At 39.6% G+C, this 26,544-nt stretch overlaps 1 protein-coding gene across 1 annotated transcript in view; it reads left to right on the top strand.

Moving 5' to 3' along the window:
* Positions 1-26,544, top strand: part of LOC137098587 (cadherin-12-like) — a 74,935-nt gene that overhangs the window by 39,844 nt on the left and 8,547 nt on the right. The window contains exons 6-12 of the mRNA XM_067474981.1: positions 2,188-2,355; positions 2,511-2,698; positions 18,165-18,418; positions 19,346-19,482; positions 22,630-22,751; positions 23,001-23,115; positions 25,317-25,568. Coding sequence (XP_067331082.1) covers positions 2,188-2,355; positions 2,511-2,698; positions 18,165-18,418; positions 19,346-19,482; positions 22,630-22,751; positions 23,001-23,115; positions 25,317-25,568 — 1,236 coding nt within the window. The remainder of the gene's footprint in view (positions 1-2,187; positions 2,356-2,510; positions 2,699-18,164; positions 18,419-19,345; positions 19,483-22,629; positions 22,752-23,000; positions 23,116-25,316; positions 25,569-26,544) is intronic.

A 26,544-nucleotide genomic window follows, 5' to 3' on the forward strand; every position in this document is an offset into this window, starting at 1 on the left:
CCAGCATAACTCATTTAACACACACACACAGAATATACAATGACATAATACAGCCATGGGTTGAGGATCTGTCATCAGGAAATGCTACAACAATTTGTTTTTTTCTTTTTTGGTTTTAAGGTAAATACAGTAAGGTGAAGACATACATGGCTTTTAAATTCCTTTGAAAGATTAATTGCATTTTAAACATATTTTAACATTTTTAGTCTCATGATGTTTAAGAATAGTGGGGTGGGGGAACCAGCAGTGGGTGCTGCTGCTCCAGCAGGTCTACTTCCCACGTCTATGCCTGCAGGCAACGAGTTTGTGCATTATGAGAGAAACAAAGAGGACACCTATGACATGCAATTCTGGTGTAATGTTAGGTAACTGGTTAGGACGGGTGAAAGAATCGTCATAACACACAGTTAGTTAAACTACAAAGCAACCCCGTCCTTTGTTGCTGCCTTCTCCCAAATGCTGGCACATCACAGAGGTCATTTTAGATTCTGCCTGTTTCTCCTTCAGCATGAGTCTTATTGCATGGACGTGGTGCTGTGCACAAATCTAAATCTGACTACCGTTGTCAGGTTGTAGACAAAGTTCAACAACTGGAATATGAAATGTGTCAAATAGTAAATGCAATTTGGCCTCTAAGGTCTGTGGGGAGTCTCCCAGGAAGAATAACCCTTGTGGCCTCTAATCATTACAATACAATAATGATACATTTTCACACCGATTTAGACTAAACCTGTTGTCACTTATAACAGGCAAGGACTCAATATGATGCACACAGTTTTCCTTCTTTTAATACAGCATAGAGGTATTGTAGCTTTTGTACAGCACAATAATTCCACTGACAAGTCAGTGTTAAAGTGTTGACTACTTCTAAGGACCATGCACCTTTGCTTCTTATATTACAAATAAAACACATTTAATACTAGGATCGGGACCTACTATGGCTAACATTTCTCAATAGATTTTTCATTCTGAAAACTAATGTTTTGATAGAATTTTAAGATTCTATCTGCTTAGCAGGGACAACAAGGATTTGTTGATGAAATTGACCATTTGCCTTTTATTGGTATGCTGGACAAAACCAATGCATTAATTACTGAGTTAAATAATTTTAGTAATGCTACATTTTACCAGTGTAATACAGTTCTATGAATGTTCCAGAGTCAAATCAACATTCAGCCTTTCTGTGGGTTTTGGTCTAGGTGCTCCAGTTTCCTCCCACAGAACCCAAGACATGCATGTTAGGTTACTTGGTGGCTCTAAAATTACCTGTAGGTGTGAACGTGAGTGAGAATGGTTGTCTGTCTGTGTATGTGTCTCTGTGTATTGTCTCTGAAATAGACTGGAGACCTGTATAGGGTGGACCCACCTCACATAAGATTGAGTTTTGTCACTAAAATTAGCAAACTGTCTTTTACACATTATTTATGCTGAAAGCAGGTTTTTTCCAAGTCCAAACATGATTTAAAATAAAGACCGAATTCAGTTAACCTCTGTAAATTATTATTTACAGTATCTGTAATAGAATCCTCAGGTTTGAGGTTATATTAAGTCATATTTGGCAAAATATCATCATCTCTTCAGTTCTTTAAAATGCACCGGCAGAGCAAAGTTAAAAAGTTTATTTATTAAAAGCAAAATTTAACTTTCACAAAATGTCAATAACTTCGAAGGTCATGAAGTCTCCATTTTAATGCTCCATCCAGAAGAACATTAAATGTCATCAGGTTCTTTTACTCTACATGTGATGCAACAAAACAAATAATTTTACAAAAAGAAGATTATTTCCAGTGGTCAAGCATTTAAAAAAAAAAAAAAAACCTCATAATGACTGAAAACGAATCAAAGGTAAGTATAGGGTCCATTATTAACTCGACATGTGGATTTTAATGTAGGCAAATAAAAAATAATAATTAGCAGACTTTAAACCTGTCACCAGATTTTGTTTTAAAATCTGAAATCGTTTAGTATGAGATGCACATAAAAATAAACTAATTTGAGGGATCTTGGTTTTGGATGTTTGTGAAAAAAAGCACTTATTCCAAATTAGTTACATGGTATAAACTGTGTTATTCTGGTCTAATACAGGCTGGAAACAGAGTCTTCTGTATCAATCTATCTTTCTGTATTTCTTTAAATGGCTGGCTCAGTACCACACTTGCCATTTATTGACTACCTGTCGCCCTGCAGGAGTGATCAGGACAGCTTTAGCCAACATGGACCGCGAGGTGAAAGACGAGTACCAGATTCTTCTCCAGGCCAAGGACATGGGAGGTCAGCTCGGTGGCCTGGCCTCTACCACCACCATTAACATCACCCTCAGTGATGTCAATGACAACCCCCCACGATTTGCTAAGAGTAAGAAACAATGATGCTTGATTGGCTGATTGTTGATTGTTACTGTTGATTGCTCTGTTATTTAAGACGATGAACACAATCAGTCTATGTTTTCTACATAAAATTTTGTTTAATTGCTTTTCTTTGGGTTTTCCTCTTATCTGCCATTACCTCAGGTATTTTCCATCTGCGGGTGCCCGAGTCAGCATCAATTGGCTCAGCGGTGGGCCGGATCCGAGCCCATGATCTTGATGCTGGCAGCAATGCAGATGTGGATTACGCCATTGTTCCAGGAGATGAGGGCAAAATGTTTGACATTATCTCTGATGGCAAAAGTCAAGAGGGAGTTGTAATCTTAAAAAAGGTACATGCACTCATTATCAGCTGCATACTCCACGAGTACTGTACATCAGCCTGAAGTATTGTATAGTTCTTTGGGCCTAACTTCTCTGTCAAACCATGGCAACATTTATCGGCAATTTATGTATTAGACCTTTGTTGTCATGGAAACAATCATGAACATAGTTATGATTACAGTATACTTTTTGGTTACTTGGTTGGGTTTAGTAAAAAAAAATAATAATAAAGGACAAGTGTCAATTAGTTTTTAATAAAATGGTAGAGATGTAAGATTGACATGATTGTGTAATAATGTTCTGGAATTTCCATTATGCTGAATGTATCATTAATGAACATGCAGTAGCTTCAACATATGTTCACAGGAAATAAAACTGGTTGCTAATCAGTTTTGCCTATAAAAGCACCATCTTGAATACAAGCTTTTTACAATTTTTTTCTCTATAATTTATATTTATGGATGGAGTGTAAAGACAAAACAGCATCATTTGTAACACTTTACTGATCCCCTAAGGGGTAGATTTAGGTACTACAGCAAAATTACAGGATACAGATGCCCACCAGCCAGGAGGTCCCCAGTTCGAATCTCTGGGGTGGTTTTATATGTGGAGTTTGCATGTTCTCCCTGTGGTTGTGCAGATTTCCTACACGTACTCCTGTTTCCTCTCACAGTCCAAAGGCATCCATGTTAGGTCAATTGGTGACTAAATTGCCTGTAGGTGTGAATGGTTGTGTGTCTGTGTCTATCTTTCTGTGTTAACCCTGAGTTAGACTGGAGACCTGTCAGGGGTGGACCACATCTCTCGTCCAGTGACACCTGGGATAGGTTCCTGCCGCAGCAAAACTGACAGGATAAGCCGTTACAGATAATGGATGGATAGATAGAAATACAGAATACTGTAACAACAAAAGTTATGAATTGGACAGTATTTAATAAGGGAGCTGAGGTACATTTCACAGCAAAGTGTGTGACTCCGTGTGTGCAAGCTGGAGATTAAAATGTGGACAATTGTCCGGAATTGTCATTACAACATGTAACATACAGCCAAAGAGTGTCTGAATCTGAAGAGATCTCACTGCAGAAACTCTCCTTGATTTTAGTGAAAGGTGATGCCTGCCACAACTCGACAGAAAAAGTATGCTGCTGGAAAATCAGTGTTTTGTTTAAAGGAGATGAAAAAATGGCAGTAACCTGATAGTGTCAACAACGTGGCCATTTGCTTTGACAATTTGGGAGAGAGCAGCGTGTTTGGGGAGCAGGGTTATAATTGCAAACAAAAACTAAAGAAAAAATTTGATGGCAGCAACACGTCTCAAAAAAGTTGGAACAGGATGATGTTTACCATTGTGTAGCATCCCCTCTTCATTTAACAACTGTCGGTTAATGTCCGGAAAGTGAGGAGACCAGTTGCTGGAGTTTAGTAGAGGAATGTTATCCCACTCTTATCTGATGCAGGACATTGTTCATATGAAACACTTACACAAACTGTTTTATTTCTTTAAGTTTTTCACTTTGATCTGCCAAACACAACTAAGGTGTTCTTCTTGTTGTTGTTGCTACTGTCCAGAGTTGTCCACAATTGTGTTTTGCACTGAACACGGGTGGAATGTGTCCATATGTCTATATGTCCGTGACTGCAGTTTGGGGGCGTGTGCACTTCCACATTTCTTTCTCCATATAAGAGTATGGGATAGAGTTGGAATTAGCCTTTATCTGAGGGGCTTGGATGTACTGGTGTAATCCCTTTATTTAGGCTGGTGAAGTCCTGAAAGAAGAATTGTGATACAGTACCTTCATTTGTGCAGAGGTTGTTGCTGATGTCGCCGGCTGTTGTTGCGGGTTGTTTCTCCACAGCTTCCACAAGGCTTCTGTGAACAGTTGTCATTGTTCTTCTTTGCTGATCTGTTCTGTGTATGTTGCTCAGTGCACCAGTGGTTTCTTTTTCATATGCAAACGGCTCGTTTTTCTCCCTTACGCAGCTCTCTGGTTTTCGTGGAGATTTTTTTTTTTCTCAACATAAACAGTCTTCACAGGTAAACTTAGTCAGTCTAATCATACAAATTTGTTCACTTACAGTTTGGGTCCTCTTATCCAAAAAGATGTTATGTTCAATGTTGTTTAACATACAGTATCTAAGTGTGAATAAGTTTAAATAAATTCCGAATTCTGTGTTTCTGAACTTTCAGCTGATATTAAGCGATTGATCTGACTAATCAAATATGTCTTTGGTGAATAAACATAAAAAAAGAATAGCTTTTGTCATTATAATACTTTCCAAGGGGACTGTATGTTACCAAATACATATTTATAAATACACATTTATGTGAAATAAAAGAAATCGAATGCCTAATGATCCGTGTAATCCTGGTTTTATTGCCTCATGATAATAATTTGAAAAAAACAAAGTTAGAACCAAACTCCAGTATTTCACTATTGATTTACTATCGATTTCACTATGGATGTGCTGTGAGCATTCACACAGTGGGAGGAATGTGCTGATTTAGCTTTGATCCCTGCCTCCTAACCTTCAGTTGAACCTAGCTATTAGAGAAGACAATACTCTACACACTCCCACGTGCAAACACACACCCACATGCACACAAAACATCAACGTCTTCATTGTGCTGCATCAGCTCTTTGATTCCCCTGATAAGGGCAGATTAGTGATATACAAGAGAAAAAAGTGTAGAGGGGAGCAGAAGTAACAAAGACAAATAAGTAAATCCATAAATAAATCCATGAATATCTGTGCTGACATTTGCGGTCTGTTCTAAAATACTGACGTACTAGATGAATCACTTGACCAACTTGTTTTAATTAAACGTGAACAGCTCTGTTCAGCTCTGACTGACTTGGCCAAACCCTCCTAAACTCCTACCCTGTCCATCAGCTAAACAAAGCATAATCAACATAAATGTAATGCTGTGATGGTGCTAATATTTCAGTTTATTAGACAAGTTTATTAAACTTTTAACAAAAACTGTTTTTTTTTGTTTGTTTAACGTGGTTTCAGAGCAAGAATAAAAACTGCATTTCATCTAAAAGCCCATTTAAAATTTCACCAGATCAAAAATCTGCATATTTGTCTCCTTGCTTAAACACTTAAACCATAATTGTATTTGAAGTTGTTTTTGCAGCTCAGCTCATACCTAGACACAGACAGCTGTTTGATAGCATAAATTTCCATAACATTGTTATTGACAAGCTGTTACTTCTCATGGAAACTTTTATTCAATGTATTTTCAGGTCTTTTGACTCTGCTGCTCATTGACTTGCCCAGATTTATTATTAGTTTCCCTATTTTCCTTTTGTGTCCTCATTTTGTTGGATTGTAGTGTTTCAGGGTTTGTCACATAATATTGTATGTGCATCTAGAACTGTTTGTGCAAAGAATAATTTGATTACCAAACGGTCTTCTTACCATGAAATAATAATTAAGATACATGTTTGTTAAAATTGCAATAAAATCTGTTGCGTGGACAGTAAGATGTTATATTTTGCATTATTTTACATACTCTCATAAAGAGTCATAAAGAAGATTTCCATATTTAAATTGCTTTCTTGTTTTTTGATGGATCCGTAAGGAAATGTATGTTTGCCAAACTTCTACATCCTGATGAATTTTCTCCCAAGACATTTTATTACAGAGACAGAAAAATATAGACAGACTAGCAGAGTGATGACATGATGCTTTTTTTAATGTGCGTTGAGCCACTGAGAGGAGCTTGTCATTTTTAAGTTGATTGTAAGTTGATCTATTGGTGAAAGGTCTGGAATGCAGCCAGGCCCGTTCAGCTCCCAGACTCCTCTCCTGAGAAGTCATGCTGTTGTGATGGATGCAGTATGTGGTTTAGCATTGTCTTGGAAAGGATCTCCTGTGGCATTATGTGGAGCACTTGACTGTGATCAGTCTCTGGCTGAAAGTGCTCCTCTGTGCAGCCAGCACACAGTGGAGTGGGTGGTAGAGATTGTCCAGGATTGAGAGGACTTTGGACAACATTCTCCTATCAGCCACAACATGCAGAGGGTCTAGCTTGTCCAGTCTGTTACTGTCTGCCACCTTCATATTGCTGCCCCAGCAAACCACAGCATAGAAGACGGAGTTTAAAAGGAAAGCGTTAGTCACTTTTGAAAGAGGTTCAGTAAGGGGTGAGACTGCTAATGCTGTCTTTAATTCACAAGCTGAACATTTTATATGTAAATAAATGCTAATTTTTGTTTGTGAATCTCAGATGTTTATCTCAATGTTTTTATACCGTTTTTAAATAACTGCCCCTCCTTTAGGTTAATTTCATGGCAAGAAACTAAGAGTAGACAGCAGCAAAATTATGTTTTCAGGTCATTGTTGTTTAGTCTTGCAACATGATATAAGTCGAAGTTGCAAGTTGTTATGTCGTGGAGAATGTTTTTTTACATAAAAACATGTGCTTCAAAATCATTTTGATGGAACACTGACTTGCGGTAAGATAATTGGCATGGCAGCTGTCACCACATTGGGCCTGAATCAGCACTTTCTTTTACCTTGCAGTCTCTAGCACCCAGTGGCACCCCCAGAAAATTTCCATAGGGGTGGCCAGATGGGGCCAGTGAAACTCTTAGGATGGCACACCACATCAGTCCTCCTTGTGGTAACGAAGATTCAGTTCAGCCCATGGCTGTGCATTGCATGCCCCTTTACTCTTTTTTTCTTAAAAAGACAATATGTATTTAACATGTTTAACTCAAATTTAAGAAACACACAATGTTTCAAATTATTTTCAATACAGGTTGATTTATTGTAGCTGTTTCAACACCTTGGCTGAACTAAACAAAATAGAATAAAATAAATTAAAATTCCATTAATAAAAAAATGAGTGTTTTCAAAACCATAAAGTCCAGTTCTTTCAAAATACATTGAAAACATCCTTAAATTATGGCCTATTTTCATTTTAATTAAACTTATGGCTGCACTGTTTCTTCTTCAGCTTCTTCATTTGACTTTTCAGAAGACTGCACGCCTTTTGGCACATTACCGCCCCAACAGGTGGAGGTCTGAATAACAGTTCCTGATTAAGCCAGAACATCAGTCAGTTAAAATTGGTGGGCAGCAGGGGCGTATATTTATTTACTCGTGATTTATTTATTTATCCATTGGGTTTTGCATTTATTTTTTGATTGAAGATGACTGTATAGTTTTTATGAACTGAATATGAAATGATGGGAGCTGCTCCAGGGTGGCCAGTGGGGTGGCCAGCAATTTCCAGGGTTGGCAAGTAAACTAATAATAAAGCCCTTGCAGTAGTGGCGTTTCTGTGTATGGAAAAATGCAGAGGAGGAGGAGGAGAGTGTCGATCTGGTCACGGCAAGGGTAAATAGGCCACGTTGTGATGCCAAATTTTTACAAAAAGAGCTTAAAGTGGTGTAGGTTGCAGCAGCAGTTGTAACTTTCTGATACTGTCACAATTTTGTCTCACGCTATCCTTGTTACCAGAGCTGTCACAACAACCATCTTAAAACCTTGTTCACAGTGCAACATAGGAACAACATTTCACAGGCAAAGATATTTCCATGTTCCAAAACTATTGGATCAGATTGAACTTCCTGGCAAGAGCTAACTGATAAACAGAACCAAGACATATTGACCTTGAGTTCTTGCTGCTGGACCAATAGGCAAAAACCTATTAACTTACTTGCAGCAAAGTATCAAATCCTGCTTGTTAGGACTTTAAGGTACAGTTAATGTAAAGATATATAAATTGCCCCATTGATGATGGATAATGACAATGCTGTCATTTTTGAATGTTTAAAATTTTAACTAATTTATTGATACATTTAAAAAAATATATCTTTATTACATTTTCAACTGGATACAGCACTTAAATTGGATCTAATTAATTTTTGAGTAAGGTAACGGAAACAACAATTGGATTCTCAGTTGGATAAACCCAAGTTACATTAAGTCAAATCCCTTAAATGAAATATTGTTGAGGTTGTTTTGAAATTGTTTGGAAATGTGTTCTGATGTAGCCACTTTAGGTACATAACCAGTACATTTTTGATGGTATTGTTGTTGTGTACAGCAGTATTACCTCAACAGAAATGTAAGAATCACCAGGCATCTCGGATGTTTATTTTTCATACCTCAGGGATGCATTTACAATTCAGTCACTGATGATTTAGTTGAGCTGACAACATTAGGTTATTTATCTAATTTCCTCCCCAGATACAGCCTTCCTGTTGCTGGAGGAACATACCATTGAAGTTCCATAATTATTATTCCAAGCTCAGCCGCAGAGAATACCACATTGCTTCCTGACACTTTTGCTTTCTAAAATGCACCTTGAAAAGCCAAACATGACGTCTCATTTAGTGGCACATGCAAATCAGCGAAATGCAGTACAAGTACAGTACTAATCATCTGCTGGTTGTTAAGATTAATAATAAAAGTCTGATTCAGAGAACATTTGCTGCTTTCCTCTATTTAATATTACTACTTTATAGCTTGAACACCGTTTTGTTTGTGCTCCAAAAACTCTTACCTAAAATCAATTAATACATTTGGTATTATGATAAGTAAGTCAGAGAATGAGACTTTAAAGGATAGGTTCAAAATATGTTTTATATGTGTCACTGCACTGTGAATTGATCATTTCTGAAAGCCATTACATTGATTGGGGGGGACACAATCTACAGCCATTGATCTGTGCAAAAGCTAATTTGAATCTAAAGCTAACAGGTTTTAGCCCAGCAGTGGCCATTTTTGCTTTGTAGGCAAATATCCCATTTGGGTTTTCCTGTTGAGTTGCAGAGAAAAGGAGGCTACAGAAAATCTCATTCTAAAAAAGTTTAATGGTGGAGATCTACTAAATGTGACACAGACATCAAAATTGCAAAGCCTGACCTTTAACTTGACCTTGAATTACCCACAAGGGCTTGAAATCCAAAGTGAAAACTAGTAGTGCATGTAAAATAAATAGTTCACAAGGACAAAAACAGATGAGTTGAGTTTTGGTGATTCTGGTTGGAGTAGCCAGAATACATCAATCCATTTCAGGTATTAAGGAAATGTTTCAGTATTGCTTTTTTAAAATATTTGTTAAGATGCTGCTAGCACCATGTTGAAAGCCACAACAACTAATCGACAGTCTCTTTCTTGTGGCATGTCAACACCACAGAAAAGACAGAATGAGACAGTTGGAGAAAAGGACATAAACTCACGTGTTGCACAAATAGACAAATACAATATGCAGTGTTTTAATGACTGGAATGTTAAAGGTAGCACTTGTGCTCTATATAGACTAATGTCTAACCAACCATCCTCCTCTCCCCACGCTGTCCCTCTCCACTCACTCTGCTTCTCTCTACTGTCTGTGGCAACATGCCAATCCAATAAATCCTCCCTCGCTTCCTCACTGCCGATCAGCCCTGTGCCTTTTCCCTCTCCCCTCACTTAACCCTACAAGTCTATGTGTCAGCCAAGTGAAACACAGAGAGAATATTATTGATCCAGAAGACGTTTTAACGCTGACTTTTTTTAATCAGGTCAGTGGTCCACACTAGATAAAGTCAGAACAGTGAAGAGACATTCAGGTCATCTGTATCTTGGCTGATTGCTGTTCTTCTCTCTGGTCTGTTGGAATTCTCAGTTTTTGTTTTGTTTTTTTATAAATGAAGCATGGTGTCCCAACAAGGTGTCCAAACTGAACCACTGTCACACCACAGACCCAAGTTCAACATAAGAACTAAAACACATCATGTCTGAAGTCACTAACTAAATGTTTGTGTGTGATCTGTGTTAGACCAGATCCCAGTCCCTCTTTAACAACGTGCTGTAAGAGTATAAACCATAACATAAAAAAGACAATCTGGCAATGGGAGAGAGAATCTCGGCTGCTTCAAAGCTGGGGGCACTGCAGCTAACTCTGGAGGGCAGGTTTAACCCAAGAAACATGAAAGGTCAGATGGTAATAGTTGTCCTTGTACCCCACCCAGACCAGGTTTCTGGCCCATGTAGCTTTGTTCCATCTGCACAAGATGTGGAGATGCTGATTTATCCTCTCCATCTGACCGTTGGTGTGTGGGTGGAAACCGGAAAATAAGCTAACTGATATTCCCAACAGCTGATAGAATTTGGACCAGAACCTGGCTGTGAACTGGGCCTCACAGTCAGAGAGTATGTCACTGGGGAGCCTGTGTAACCTGAAGACCTGGTGGATCATGATTTCGGCAGTTTCTTTGCCTGAAGGGAGTTTGTAAAGCAGAACGAAATGTGCCATTTTAGAAAATGATTCAACTATGCTAAGTATGGCGGTGTTACCTTCAGAGGGAGGAGGGCCCATGATAAAGTTTGATTGAAAAGTGGGAGAAGGGTATTTTAGGCACAGGAAGGGGTTGGAGTAACCCTGGTATTGTTGTTGGGGTGTCTTGCACTGAGCGTAGACTAGACAAGCAACCACATATTCCTTGATGTCCCAGAGTATGGTTGGCCACCAGGTTGGTTGTCTGACTACAAAATAAGTGCGGTATATGCAAGGGGGACATGTTATGTGGGAGTGAAACCAATTGATTAGCTTGGACCTCAGGTCATCAGGGACACATAACTTATTACGGGGCAGGCTGAAGATGCTGGCAGATTCTCCAGTGCGTTGATGACGTCTTTCTCAATCTCCAAGTGAGCAGCCCCAATCCAACTTAATGGCCAGTAATTCATGATCTCTGATGTTATAGTTCCTCTCAGCTGAGGACAGAAGCTGGGAGAAGAAGGCACACGGATTAACTTTCTGGTCCTGGTTTCGGGGAAAGGCCACGAGTGTACCACTTCCACCTTGGCTGGGTCCATCAGAATGTGGCCCTCTAAAATGATGAGGCCTTGACATTACCAGATACTCATAGTGGCCGGATGGGGTATTAAAGGCTGTCCTTCATTCATCCCCGTCCCTGATACAGACAAGGTCGTAGGCATTCCAGTGGTCTATTCCTGTAGGAGTTCAAATGCGGTAGAAATTGATGGCAGAGGGAAGCTATTCTTGACAGTTATTTGATTCAAAACTCTGTTGTCAATGCAGGGTTGCAGACTTCCATCATTCTTCCCCACAAAGAAGAAGCTAGGCCTGGCAGGAGAAGAATGTCGGATTAGCCCTGCATCCAGTGCTTCTGATGTACTGTATTTCCTCATTGCCTCCTGTTCAGGGGGAGAGAGGTAGCTTGGACTTTCAGATCAGAGTATACTGCTGGCACCTTAGATATATAAGGAAAAACACTTTCAGAGTTAGACACAGGGGGCATAGATGCCGAACACAGACATCCCTTAGAATATGAAGTCCCCCTCTTCAAAATCTTACTCTTCCAGTCCAGGTGCAGGTTGTGGGTCTCCAGCCACAGAATTCCTAACACCACTGTGTGGTGAGGGGACTGAATACAGAGGAGCGAGGTGCATTCCACATGGTTGTCAATGGTGAGAGAGAGGGGCAGTTTTGTGGGAAACCTGATGTAAATGTTGATCGTTAAGGGAGCGTACCTGAAAACACTTGACGTGCACTAAACACTATGCACGTTGATTCTCTGGGCAAAATCACAGTCAATGAAATTAGCATCAGCTCCTAAGTTGATAAACTGTAATACAAGAGTCGAGTAGGACCAACAATGATCTGAGCAGGAAGGGAGGCTGGTGGGGACATCAGATATTGGCTTAGCAGCATTCTCCCCACCCACACTGAGTCGCCCCTTTTTAACTGACATGAGTTGGGCCATGATAATAGCCCCTGAACAGTTGTGTGCCACTCCTCCACACTTGAGGGCGTCGGGTCCATGTTTGTCACATTGTACTGTGATGATATGCTTTTGCACACCAAATAGAATGACCCAGTTAAATGACCAGAGGTCCAGATAATACATTTATTTAATACTGTAAAAAAAGAAGTCAAGTATAAGTGATTAGGTGGGAGGAGATGCTCAACCAGTGAAATAGATGAGAAATACATGACTGCAGATGACTTACTTAGTATATTGCGGTAGGCTCAAGTTGAAGGAAGGTGGAAACAAAATGCAGTAGTTGGCATCCACCACGTGGTCTGGTAGAGAGGGGAGAGAGAGCTTTCAAGTCGAGGAACGGGGAACAGAGGGAGAACAAACAGCATAATCCAATAATCCAAGATACAGTTCACAATCTAATAGCCAAAAATTATAGTCCAATAGTCCAAATCCAGAGCACCGGAGACAAAAAGAGAGCAGACAAAAGCAGGGCAGAGAAACAGAGCCAGGGCAGATAACCAAAGAGGCAGAGAATTAGTAGTGCAATACCAGTTGGGGTGAGAGGCAAATGAGACAGGTCCAATGTCCAAAACAGGGTTTGATGCACAAAGTCAGGTCAAAGCACAATGAGAAAACTAAAAAGTCAACACAAAGTGATCAGACAATCTGGACATGGGAGAGAGAAACTGGACTGCTTAAATAGAGAGAGGGAAACAATTAAACTGGTAATGACAGTAAAGGTTGCATTGCACTTCTGCAGTGCAATGCAAGTGATAATTTTAAAACAAAAGTCCAGATGAAGAAGTCAATCTGGAGGCTGTGACACATAATGACAAAGTGAAGCTGAATTTTAGAAACGTCTGTAAATTTAATAAAAAAGAAAAAGTGAAACATCACCTGTTGTAAGTATTCAGGACCTTTGCAACAACACTTGACATTTAGCTAAGGTGCCTCACACTTCTCTTGGTCATTGCTGAGATGTTTTTACACCTTGACTGGAGTCTGCCTGTGGTAAATGAAATTGATTGGACATGATTTGGAAAGACACACCTACCTATAGAAGATCTCACAGCTGAAATTGCATACTGTATCAGAGCAGAAATATTGAGGACCCTTGCAAGTTAGTAAGAGAGGTGACCAAGAACCTGATGCTCACTCTGACTGAGCTCCAGAGATCCAATGTGTAGATGGGACAAAGTTCCAGAAGGAAAACCATCCCTGCAGCCTTCCATCTATTTGGGCTTTATGGCAGAGTGGCTAGACTAAAGCCTCTCCTCAGTGGACACACAAAAGTACTCTTGAACTTTACAGAAAAATATGCACCTGAAAGACAAGATTTACCGGTCTAAATTCAAGGTTGAACTTCTTGGCCTCAATTGTAAATGTTATATCTGGTGGAAACCAGGCAGTGAAGTATGGTGGTGGCAGCATCATGCTGGGAGAGTGTTCTTCAGCAGCTGGGGCTGGGGGACTGGTCAGGGTTGTGGGGAAGCTAAATGGAGTAAAGTACAGAGACATCCTCAATGAAAACATGTCCACAGAGCCGGGGACCTCAGACTCAGCTAAAGGTTTACCTTGCAACATGACAGCAATCCTAAGTAAACAGCCAAGACAAGACAGGATGGCTTAGGGAAAACTCTGTGAATGTCCTAGAGTGGCTCTGCTGGAGGCCTGAATTGCAGCATACTGAACATCTCTGGAGAGACCTGAAAATGGCTGTGCTCCAACGGTCCCCATCCGACCCACAGACCAAAGACATGCATGTTAGGTTAATTTTGGACTCCCACTGCCTGTAGTTGTGAATGTGAGTGTGAATGGTTGTTGGCCTGTGTATGCCTCTCTGTGTTGGCCCTGAAATAGACTGGAAACCTGTCCAGTGTGTACCCCCTGAAATGACAGCTGGAATAGGCTTAAAACACAATAAGTGGTTACACATAATGGATAAATAGATCATCTTCTTTTTTAAGTTTTATCATTTTACAAACCATTCTGGTCTTTTAACATACTGTATGTGTACTTCAATTAACATCGCACATTACAATAAAACATGGTGAACCTCTTCCCCCTCAGCTACATAACAAGAGGATGTGTGTCCTGAACACTCCTGGCACTCGACAACAGACTCTATTGTGCACTGCTAATGCTACTAAATATGAAACATGTTGTCTGGTGACATCCTGAACGACAGCCTCCACTTCAGAACTGAAGTTCCCCTTGACCTATGGAGTCCTGTACTCCAACATTTTTAGATTGTTGTTTGGGAGTTCTTGACCGCCTGAGTTTCTGAGTATCTTAGTATCTGCGTGGAAGTCCTCTGTATGCACAGGGGCCCGGCAGTCTCATGTCTTCTCAGGGGCTTTGGTGGGGGAGTTACCTATGTTAAATAGATAAAACTAGAACATGCTTAAAAATTATGCGGTCAGTGGGATCATTGTGAGAACATGTGTATAAACTTTCTCTAGTTTTAGAACACATCCAAAATCTGACATAGACTTTAAAGAACAAACAAAAAATAGGAAGATATTGGTGAACGAGGTCCAATTTTTGCCAGTGGTAGACAGTAACTGTACTTACAGTAAATACGGTTTTCAAGTGTGTGTACTTTCTGCTCCACTGCGTTTCTAATTAAAGTTGCATTACACACAATACAGCATTTTTTCCTTCTTTGCTAAACCAGAATCAGTAGCGAGACAGGAATCATTTCACTAAACTAATCAATACACGGGGACACAGCATTAGTTTCTCCCAACAACGATGCTGGAGGTTACCACAGAGAGGCTGCATCATAAACTTCAAAACCATTTTCTAAACTGCTAGTCTTCCATCCTGGTCTCTAAAGTACTGATAAAATGCCCCCAGGTTAGAACTGAACTTTCTAGGCCCAGTGTGCTCAAATGTTTCACATTCACATGTTCTAATTTTTTGTGGCAAAAGTGAGTGAAATGTTCACACTAAGGAGCCAAGGGTGTAGTGAACGTCTGGCACAAACACAGCTTTAGTTAGAAGGAAAAATGCTGTTTTAGCATCAGTGCATACACTGCCATTTGATATTGTGAAAATATTTTATATTAATATTAAATATATAATATTAGTAAATTGTAACGAATTTACTTACTTTCATTTAAGTAGAAATTTCAGTGTGGTACTTCTACTTTTCGAAGAAAATACATTGTTGTTTGCATATATGTACTTGTACTCCAGTAAAGTTCCTGAGTGCTTCTTCTACTACTGATTTTTGGATTTAACAGAGGTCTCCATCAGGTACGATTTGCAAATGAATACAAAAAATCAGGTGATGACAAGACAAGATACAAACACACTTACTTAATTGGAAGTCAATCTACAATCAACTATTAGACTGACCCATCAGAAAAGTCCTTGTTAACAAGCGGCTTCTCTCTATGTGCAGCCTGTAAATCATATATTATATAAGCAAAAACAAATTAAATCTAATACATTAGAATTCAAGACAGCTATACTTTGTCACCATGTGCTAAAGTCACATTTTACCATACACATGTGGATCAGATGGTAGAGTGGGTTGTCCAGCAGGGTGACCTGGACCTCCTGACATTCGTTCTGAGTTCACCAGTTTCTTCCTTAATAACCCAAATAGTTGATTTGACCACACCAGACATTTTTGCTATTCCTTTGATTATTATTATTATTTTTTTAGCCCATTAATGACTTGTTGCAGTGACAGATGTTTGAATTTTATATTGACAGAATTTCTGTCAACTCTTGGCCTTTTATCTGTAAACTCTTTTAAATGTACTAACAAGGGAACAACCCACGCCTGGTCATGGATCAGCTCAGCAGCAAACCGCCCAGTTATTTTTGGCCTCTAAATTGGGGGAGCTATGAATAATAGGGTGGTTATTCCTACACAGTTCGGCCAAAATGTGGACAACACCTCCATGTTAAAGCCAACATACTACTAATATAGCACATATGAAATACGCTGTTATTGTGTAAAGAGTGAAGTCACTGTCAATAATATTGCATATTCAATACACAACATAAATGCACCAGCAAAATAAAAATATTTGAAAAGAATTTGGTTAATGTATGAAAAGAAGGTATGGACCCACACAAGCAGCATAATGCTGGACATCATGTAGGCATGTACAGTGTGTGTGGCATTTGTTGCAATTCAATGACTCATCTTTAAGTCAGCTCCTCCACTTGAAGTGGGTAGAATGCCAATACCACCAATACATCCACATGGCTTTATTCAGATATGGAGTGTAGAGCACTGAGCTAAGTAATCTAAATTGGCTTCAGCATCATGAGGGAAACTGGGTTTAAAATGTACATGACTGTGTCTTTGTACAATTTGTGGCTACATTTCCATATCAAAGTAGCTGTCTTCTGCATTTCCCCTCATGCATGCACAAAGAGTTAAGCATAGGAAGAATGGAAATCAGTGGAAAAGTCCAAGCTCCAGAGTAATGAGTGAATGATACGTTCATAGAAATAATTGGACATCAATAACCAAATACGCTGCCCTTTGAAGTCTCTGCTGTGAGGAAGAAAATTGTATATCGAGATGCAGTTATGGTTGCTATGCAAGAATAGGTGGATTTCCTGTTTTCACGTGCATTTTCCATTCATTCAAAAAACAAAAAAAACAAAAACGCTGTATGACAAAACACACTAGAAACTTTACTTAGCAAACTAAGCAGCTTAATCACAACATCCAAGTCACTTACTGTAAACTTCACTGTAGAGACAAAAAACAGCCGCGGGCCTAAACGGATCTGTATTCAGTGATTAGGAATATAATGGTCTTTAAATGACTATGGAACCGAAATGTCATGTTCTCATCGTGTTTTATTTGTTTAGCCTTTTCAGGTATAATATGTGCTCTTTTAATTATGTCATCAGACCACCAACAATAGTGTCCAATTATCCATCCATCCTATTCTTATGAATGCAATATCTCAGGAACGGCCTGAGTATATTCATTCTAAATTAGTACAGAAAACATCCATTCCCTTTCAAGGATGAACTGATTAGATTTTAGAAGGCAATCACCAAGGACACTGGGACTTCATGTCTGTCCTTTTTTTGTGAACGTTTCCTCAAATGTGGCACAGACATCCACTTTAAGTCAAGCATGAACTGATTAGATTATGGGTCTAATCAGACATGTATCTTAACTAAAACATGCCTGGTTCAAAGCAAATGGCACTTTTATCAAAAGCACTTTACAATGTTGTTTCTCATTTACACTTTCACACACACACTCACCCACCGATGGCGGTAGCTGCCGTGCAAGGCGATCAGCTGACCCACCAATGGCCCAAGGACACTTCGACACGTAGCCAGCAGGGGCTGGCAATCGAACCTCTGACCCTGTTGTCCATGGACGACTGCCTTACCAACTGAGCTACAGCCGTTATATTTCATAGTAATTTTGTTAGAGATTTTTGTTCAAAATGGCTGTAGCTGGAATTTCTTCATGTCAAATGAAGAACTGACAGTAACAACCATTTATATGTCTAGGTTGATATTAAGTTGACAGTATGTTAATATTATGTGTTTCCCAAACTTGTGTTCAGAATGATGTAACAATTGAGGTAACTCCTTTTTTTATTGCAGCAGGTGAACTTTTCTAAATTCCGGTTTCCAATGTCACAAACAAGTATACATTTATAATAAAATGACTGAAGACTTCACCTAAGTTGTCTTATTTCATCCCTTAATGTCTGTCCATTCCTTTAAACCTGTGTTTCTGCAGCTTCTTGATTACGAAACCAAAAAGTCATACACATTCAAGGTTGAAGCATCCAACGCGCTGCTGGACCCCCGTTTCCTACATCTGGGACCGTTCAAGGACTCAGCAACGGTCAAGGTGAATGTACTAGACATGGAGGAGCCTCCGATCTTCACTAAGCCCGCCTACTCTATGGATGTGTATGAGGACACTCCTCCGGGAACCATCATTGGCTCAGTGACAGCTCATGACCTGGACGCCACCAGCAGCGCTGTCAGGTAATAAGGTCTTCACCCTCTTCTGCATGTAGATACTTTCACAGTACACAGGAGAACTCAGATTCTGTATGATTTCATTTTAATTTTACATTTTCAGTTTATTACTGAGATTAAAGCCACTGAGGCACATTTAACTAAATGTTCGGGACAATTCTGGAGAATTTGGAGTCCCTGTTATTTCATCTCTATCTATGCAATGCAAGTGCGTAACTATTACAGACAGTGACTCGAAATACCCTTAAAGGATAAATTACTTTTTTCTTATTAAACTACAAAAAAATGTCATCTATTCAAATCGTTGTTGAAGTAGAGTAAACATCAAAGTATCCATATTTCAATCCACCTCTGTAAAGTACAGATATGTGAAAAAATGTACGCAAGTCCAGTAACAAATTACTTGTACTTCGATGTTTTCTACCACTTATCACAGATGCATGTCTTTACAATTATTTACCTTGTCAGTCATTTGTAAAGATTTAAAAGTTAACCTTGGCTTGTTCATCTAGGCTGCAGAGTGACGCAAACATGAGTTGAGGGAATTCATTGTTGGCTTTACTGTCTGTATCAGGAGTTTTCAAACTATTTCACACAGATGGTTAAAAACTAATTCCTATTAGTTTTTAACCATCTATGTGATATTTTAGGTCTATGTTTCTGACTACCCATTGTTTTTTGAACATAACTGTGATCAGCCATGTCAGAGAAGTTACTTTTACAGTTGGCTCCACGTGCAATAATTGTGTTATGTTTTGTATTGCTCACACTGAATGTATTCAGTAGTGTGTTTCTTTAGTTGGATAATTATGGATCCTGGTTTAGGAACAAAAACTCTGTACACCTAACTGCTGTTCTTGCTGCTTAAAAAGCAAACATGTGGTTTACATTAACACTAGTTGTCGGGTATTGTAACTGGTCTTTTCTCTGCAGGTATTCACTGGAATGGAACACAGAGTCTGACAGCTGTTTCGACATTGACACTGTTGAGGGAACCATTTCCACTAATGAATACCTGGACAGAGAGACCGCGGTTTGGCACAATATCACTGCTGTGGCAACCAAAGTCAGTAAGTATTCCAAACACCCTGCACCCACAGTAACACATGCAAAACCAATACTATTATTTTTGCAGCCTTGTCTCCTAAAAATGATGTTCCGACTATACAACCACGATGGTGTTATGTTTTTGTCGGGAACACAGTCATTGGATGGATTCGGCTTCATATTCTGAACATATTTTTAAATGAATGGGAGAAAGCTCACAAAGGGGTGTATTCAGCACAGGCAGGAGTCAACATACAGCACAGTACACAGTTTAGACTCCCGGACAAGGCGGCAAATTACACATACACATACAGGATACAGGAGTTATCTGCATGTTACACTGGGTGCTTGTTGGGGGATTTACTTAAAAATTATCAAATATTCTTCAAAAAGCAAATCAGTGTCTTAATTTCAACATTCAGTATATTTTCTTTGTACTCTTTTCAATAATAAAGTATCAATAATTTTCAAATCATTGCATTTGCATATGTACAGAGTGAGTGTCCCAACTGTTCAGGAAACCGTATCAATGTAGGTTCTTAAAATTCTCACCACATGATTTATTTAGTAGATGTTCATTAGATGAGAAAAAAAAGAGAATATACTGCAATTGTGTCAGTGAAGACACTTTTTAATTTTATACTCCTTTAAAAAGTTTATTTCAACATAATATTACCATTGTCACAAGCGAAAACCTTGAGCAAAGCTTGATATTTAATATTTTGATCAGTAGCTGCTGTGCTATTCAATCCCCCACTCCTCTGTACATTTGGTTGAAGTGCAGCTGCAGCTGTAGGAACTGTGGTGGAAACTAAATTTAGTAAATTTGTGCAAGCACCTCATTCAGACTGAGTGCACAACGTGTAATTTCCTCCTGTAAGCTTCCTGAGGAGGTAACAAATGTGCCAATTCTTCTCATTAGAACAACAATACAATCCTCCAACTTCATCACAGTCAGACATAGAGTGAAAAACAAGTGTGTGTTGAATGGCAGGATAATCCAAAATGACTGGGCAAGATTGGCGAGTGAGGATCTGGTGGGTTAACACACACACACACACACACACACACACACACACACACACACACACACACACACACACACACACACACACACACACACACACACTGTTGGGGCTGGAGATGATGTAAACACATTATGAGTATCTAACTCCATCTTGTGGCCACATTATATATGACAACCGGAATTGCTTTTAGGTAATACAAAGAACAGCCACAGTCTCAATTTGCCTGTGTCCTCTGCAGTCACCTCTAGACCATTCAACTCAAAGCTTGCATTCACTCATCAAAAAGTGTCTCTTTGTTGCATCCTCTAAGTTTTATTGTGGAGAAGCAGAACATCACAGCAGATGCACTGTAGGCTGGGTGTGAAGCAGTGTTGTTAGGCCACAAACTGTTGCTACGAAGTGAAAAGAGAAGGAAGAAGAGAGAAGAGTGAGCAGTGTACTTTAGTTACAGATTACTAGTAAGCTGTAAAAAACTACTAGTTAGATTTAAATCACTTCAAAACAGTGAAACTTATTGCATCCATAACTACTGGTTAATGGTTAATGTATCAGGGCCAATACAGAGAGACACAAACAGACGGACAAGTATTCACACTCACATTTACACCAACGGGCAATTTAGAGTCACCAATTAAGCAATTTACCTTCGGGGAATAATAAAGTATTTCTGATTTTGAATTAATGTACCCGAAGGAAACCCACACAAGCACAGGGACAACATGCAAACTCCCCACAGAAATGCTGCAGCTAGCAAGGGGGTTAGATCCGAGGACCTTCTAGCTGTGAGACGACAGCGCTAACCACTGCTAACCATGCTCCTGTAACGTATTGCATTTAATAATAGCAGATTATTGTCGGACTATGCATAGATGGTATGAATGAGAGCATTTTCATTGCTAGTAACCACTGCACAGACATGTTAGAGTCATGTTCTGGAAATTATAGTTGAATTTCAACCACTGAAAGGTGTTGTTTTCTCATGACGGCAGATTCCAATTCCTAAGCAATGCACATTGATTTGATTGGCACACGAGAGGCCATGCAAAGACAACCAATTCAAACCAACTCTCAAAACGTGCATACTGCCAAATGAGAGGCAGCTCCTTATAAGCAGTCCTGTCCTCTGCCCCTGTTGGTGTTGCACTCACACTCGTCCTAACTTGCTGACTTGAGCAGTCCAGAAGCAAACAAAGGACATTCCTTCAGTGAAAAGATGCAAAGCACAGACTGAATGTTGCTGTAATTTAATTGCATATTTTTCTTAACAGATTTAACTGATTACAATTATATTTAATTAGTAATTAAATTGAATGTAGCAAGTTACATGAGAAGGTAGGCATAACTGAACACTATTAAAATACTGAAACATCTTGTATCATTTATGAACATTGCAACATTACTAAACAACACAAGAGCCACAGAGGATGAACAAGTATCCACCCTACATCCCATACTTCAGTCTGTGTATTTTCTACTTACAAACATAAGCACATGTTGTGTCCTGCTCTTTAGCTTGTTAAACAGCACCCAACAATCACCCTTGTGACATGCAAGCCTGTCAAAAACATGTCAACCTACCTGCAAATGTCACTGTGCACTGCTAATGCTGTCGTGCATTTCCCTGCAGTGACACCCTGAGGCGGCTGTCAATCAAACAGAGACACTGACACACCACCGTGGTGAAAAAGATCTTTTTCCGCCCTTTTTAATTAAAAGAAAAAAGCTACAAACAGTACATTTAAATCACAAATGGGGCTGGATAAATGGGGATGTTTTCATTAAAATCCATGTTACAGTATTACTGTATGTGTAAGAAAATTGAAGAAATGTACAGTATAAATTTGAAAACATGTATTTGCTCCACTTTTGTATCACTGTGTATCTGATCTCAGCTTGATTGTCATTTTGTTTTTTTCTCCAAATGAACCCCCATCTCAACTCTCAGAATATACATGCTTTCAAAGAAGCAAAGACAGGTAGAAGATTCAATACCAAAGACCAGGTTTGGTTTGGCGACCAAGACTTCAGTTCAGTAATAAATGCAAAGTGCACTGTAGGTCATCATAGGTCAGACATTAAACATATTAGTGCAGTGCTTTGTCACTGTTATCATTATCAGTGATTTCATGTTGCCCTGTACAGACAACCCTCTGCTGTTTGCCAAAGTGTCAGTGGCCATCAACGTCCTGGATGTAAACGAGTTCCCCCCCGAGCTGAACGTTCCTTCAGATACCTTCGTCTGTGAAAACTCCAGAGTCGGACAGGTAGGCTAAACTCTATGCACATCACAGGAGCTGCTGACTGGTAATAATTAAAAAGAGAATTGTAACCCACACATACAAATTAAACACCTTTATTTATTTTATAAATATTAAAGACATGAGGTTTTTTTTCAGATCTGGGTTGTGACCTGCTACAGTTCTACCCTGTCCTTTAATCACATTTAATCACAACCATGGAAATCAACATGTGGGAGCTCAGAAAGGTTCTCGCTCTGTTCTCTCCTCGAGCAGGTGATCCAGACAGTCGGTGCCGTTGACAAGGACCTTCCTCCTGTCGGACAGAGGTTCTTCTTCAAGTCTCCTAAGGAACTCCGCAACAGAAATTTCACTGTTCGAGATTTTGGAAGTGAGTAAAAGTGGGGAACCAAAGGGGAGAAGAAAATGCTTAGAAACACTTCTGTGGTACTACAGGCAATTTTACAGTGTACACATTTTCCTTTTCCATTATTTTAATTAATTTTTAAAGAATTTATTAAGGGACATGCAAAATATTGCAGTACTATAATATTTATTGTTGTAATCTAGATTTTTTAAAATACAATCCTTGATCATTCTGATGGTACAAGAACTGCAGTTTTAAAGTTTTCCTATTTATGGGCAGAGCCAGTTACTGTATGTTAGTCTAATGCAGAAATACACTTTTCTATTGCTGTTACCTAATTAGTTTTCTTTCCCTGCTGAATTGAAAAAAGGTCTGTCTTTGCTGCTCCTGAATGTTGCTGTGGGGTGTTCAGCTTCAACAATTCTCCTGTTTTCCCCTGCAACACCTCACCAACAAGCATTGTTAGATTGTATGTTGGTGCCTGTACAGTCAGCATCACATCTGATAGAGTCAGACACACAGGCCTGCAGCCACCAAGGGGAACTGGAGCGGATGTGTGTGTGTGTTCATGTGTGTGTGTGCGTGTGTCTCTGTGTGTGTCTGTGTGTAACAGGAACAATGTGCCTTAATAGTTTCTACCTTGTCAAGCAGCATCTCCATCCACTGTGGGGATGGGGGAGTAGGGGGGGTTGATCTCTTCTGATGCACACACACACACACACACACACACACACAGACATACCTGCTTAACAAGTGTTGAAATCTGTAGTCTGGAAGGAAAATCATATCTCTGCCTTGTGCTCTTCATATAAAGCTCCTCATACATCCTCTTTTCTGCGTCAGTGTTATGACAGAACTTCTCTAGAAACATAGAATTTCTTTTCTTGTAAACACCAGATGTATTTGAATCAAAGCAGTAATAAGTTAAAGGTCTTAAACCAGACTTTTGTCTGGACTTTTCGTAATGTTCCATCTGTGGTTAGGTTCAGGCAACAAAAGCTCTTTAGTTATGATGTGGAGAGGCAATGTCAGTCGGTTGGATGTTAATAAGCACAACCAGTGGTCTGATGCTGCTCTGAACTGAACATGCTTTAGATTAGATCAGACACAAACCAACCACTAATCACATGGTTAACTTAAACATCCCTTTTACCATTTTCATTCCTGAGGGATTAAAAAGCCTCATTATTAGAAACCCCTGTGGTTCAAAAGTTGAGGCCTAAATCGATGGCGTGAAATAAGAAGAGAAAAAGTCTTATAGTAAAGAAAAATAGGGGTGGTGGACGGTACAACAAGACGCAGGAATTTTCCACGGGAGACCAGGGTTCGACTCTAGTGGAAGATGTTGTTTGCTTTATTGATGATTGTTTGACAACGTGGTGCACGTGATTACTATATTAAAAATGTACATGTGTGCTGTTGTCACATATTTCCATATAAAATCTAACATAAAACAAAGTCAACACTACAGATAAAAGAAGAAACACAGAAGACAAGTTTGTATCGCACTCTTTTACTTTCCAGTCTTTTAATAACTTGACCGTGGTTCTCAACCCTGGTGCTCAAAGACCCCTGTCTGGCTTGCTCACAAATGATCCAGCCAATAGTTCAGCCAATCAGTAAAGGGTATGGCAGGGATCATTTGTAAGCAAGGCGGACAGGGGGCTTTGAGCACCAGGGTTAAGAATGATGTAGAGGGAGCACTGAGGCTGCTGCTCTGATCTCCAGCTGTTAAGTTGACTTATTGAAACTCACAGACAGCATACTCCTCATGCTCTGTGTGTGTATCCTATAGATAATTCGGGTCTACTAAAGGATGTAGGTCACCTGTGTTTTGGAAGGTAAACAAAAAGAAAAAAAAATATATATATATACACTATATCTGTGTGAAGCATGAGCAAACAAGGAGACAACTGCTGAAGAGCTTCCTGACACCTTTAAGAATTTTTTTTTTCTTCTGCTTAAACACACTTTTTTGTTTAAGTCACAAAGTCCTGTTCCAACTGATACGCCATGGACTCATTAAGAGTTATTAATCATTGACATATTAGTATTACTGTTGCATTTGTTTTAAATGTGAAATGTCTGGTGAAATAAGCAAATCTAGGCCGGTTCTTTTGTCTGAGGCGAACATGACAACTGGTCTTATGCTCCATGCTTCCAGATGTCTGTAATTTATAGCTGGAATATTTCAGGTGATCATACATGATCCTCTCGTTTTCCAGACAACACAGCGGGAATAGTCACAAGACACTCAGGCTTCCAGCGGCGGCTGCAGGATATCTACATGCTCCCTGTTGTGGTTGAAGACAGTGGTTACCCTGCCCAGAGCAGCACGGCCACGCTCACCATCCAGGTGTGTTCCTGTGAAGCAGGGGGTTCACTGCTGAGCTGTTCAGCCGAGGCCATCTTCCTACCCCTGGGTCTCAGCACTGGGGCTTTGATGGCTATTCTGCTGTGTGTAGGTCTGCTGATAGGTAAGCTCCCACTGCACAGCTACACAATAGTGATATCGACTGACACAAACACATCTTTGTGCAACGGATGATACTATTTATTGCCAGCCCAGGTACAATAAAGGTTAGAATATGTCTTTTCCATCCTGTAAAAGTCACATAATTAAGAGTAACAGTAAAAAAATCTTTAAAACCATTGTGTCCACTGATAGTGGCCTATCAGCTGAAATTAAGGCCACTCTATGTTCAGGTTTCAGTGAAGCCTTTATTCCCGGCCCGATGTTTGATCCACTGTACACTTGGCCCACTGTGGTCTAGAAGGAACATTTTCTAACAATTTTTTTAACTTTGGGATATAAATGTCTTTTCCAATCTGTAAGTGGTTTAAAGCAATTGGAAACGGCTACATTTTGAAAGGCCACACACAAAGGCAAGTGAGAGCTCCACGTTCAAAAGAGATGAAATACCTAATTTCCAAAACATTGTAAAGGACGTGCAGACAGATTGGCCCTATTGGTTTTTGGGACACTCCAGGACCTCCTTTAGTCTCCTGCAAATTAATAGTGCCAGAGGTGGGATTTCTGGAACCAGCTCGTTTCTGTGGTTAAAAATGTTGAATTTGTAAAGCCACTGTAAAACCTACTTAATATGGGTGTCAAGCTTTGGGCTGTGCTTCACACATTGTGCATTGTGTCACTTTGCATTGCATGCTGATGCTTAGGGCACCTGTGGTTTGAGTGCTGTACTATGGAAACTCAATGCTTCAATATTTGATGCCTAAAACAATGATGTACAGTAGTATATTAAGTGTCGTGGGGAGGTGGATGGTACAACATATGGGAACAGGAGACCATTGTTCGGACTTGAAGGACAGTGAAGATATACTGAGGGCAAAAATTGACATGTTTGGAAACATGTTTGGAGGAGACAACTGGGGGATGACAGGAGAGACAGGGCTGCTTTCTGTTCACATTTTACATTGCAACAGATCTGAAGG

The sequence above is a fragment of the Channa argus genome, chromosome 14, assembly GCF_033026475.1.
Source record: "Channa argus isolate prfri chromosome 14, Channa argus male v1.0, whole genome shotgun sequence".
NCBI classification, from domain to species: domain Eukaryota; kingdom Metazoa; phylum Chordata; class Actinopteri; order Anabantiformes; family Channidae; genus Channa; species Channa argus.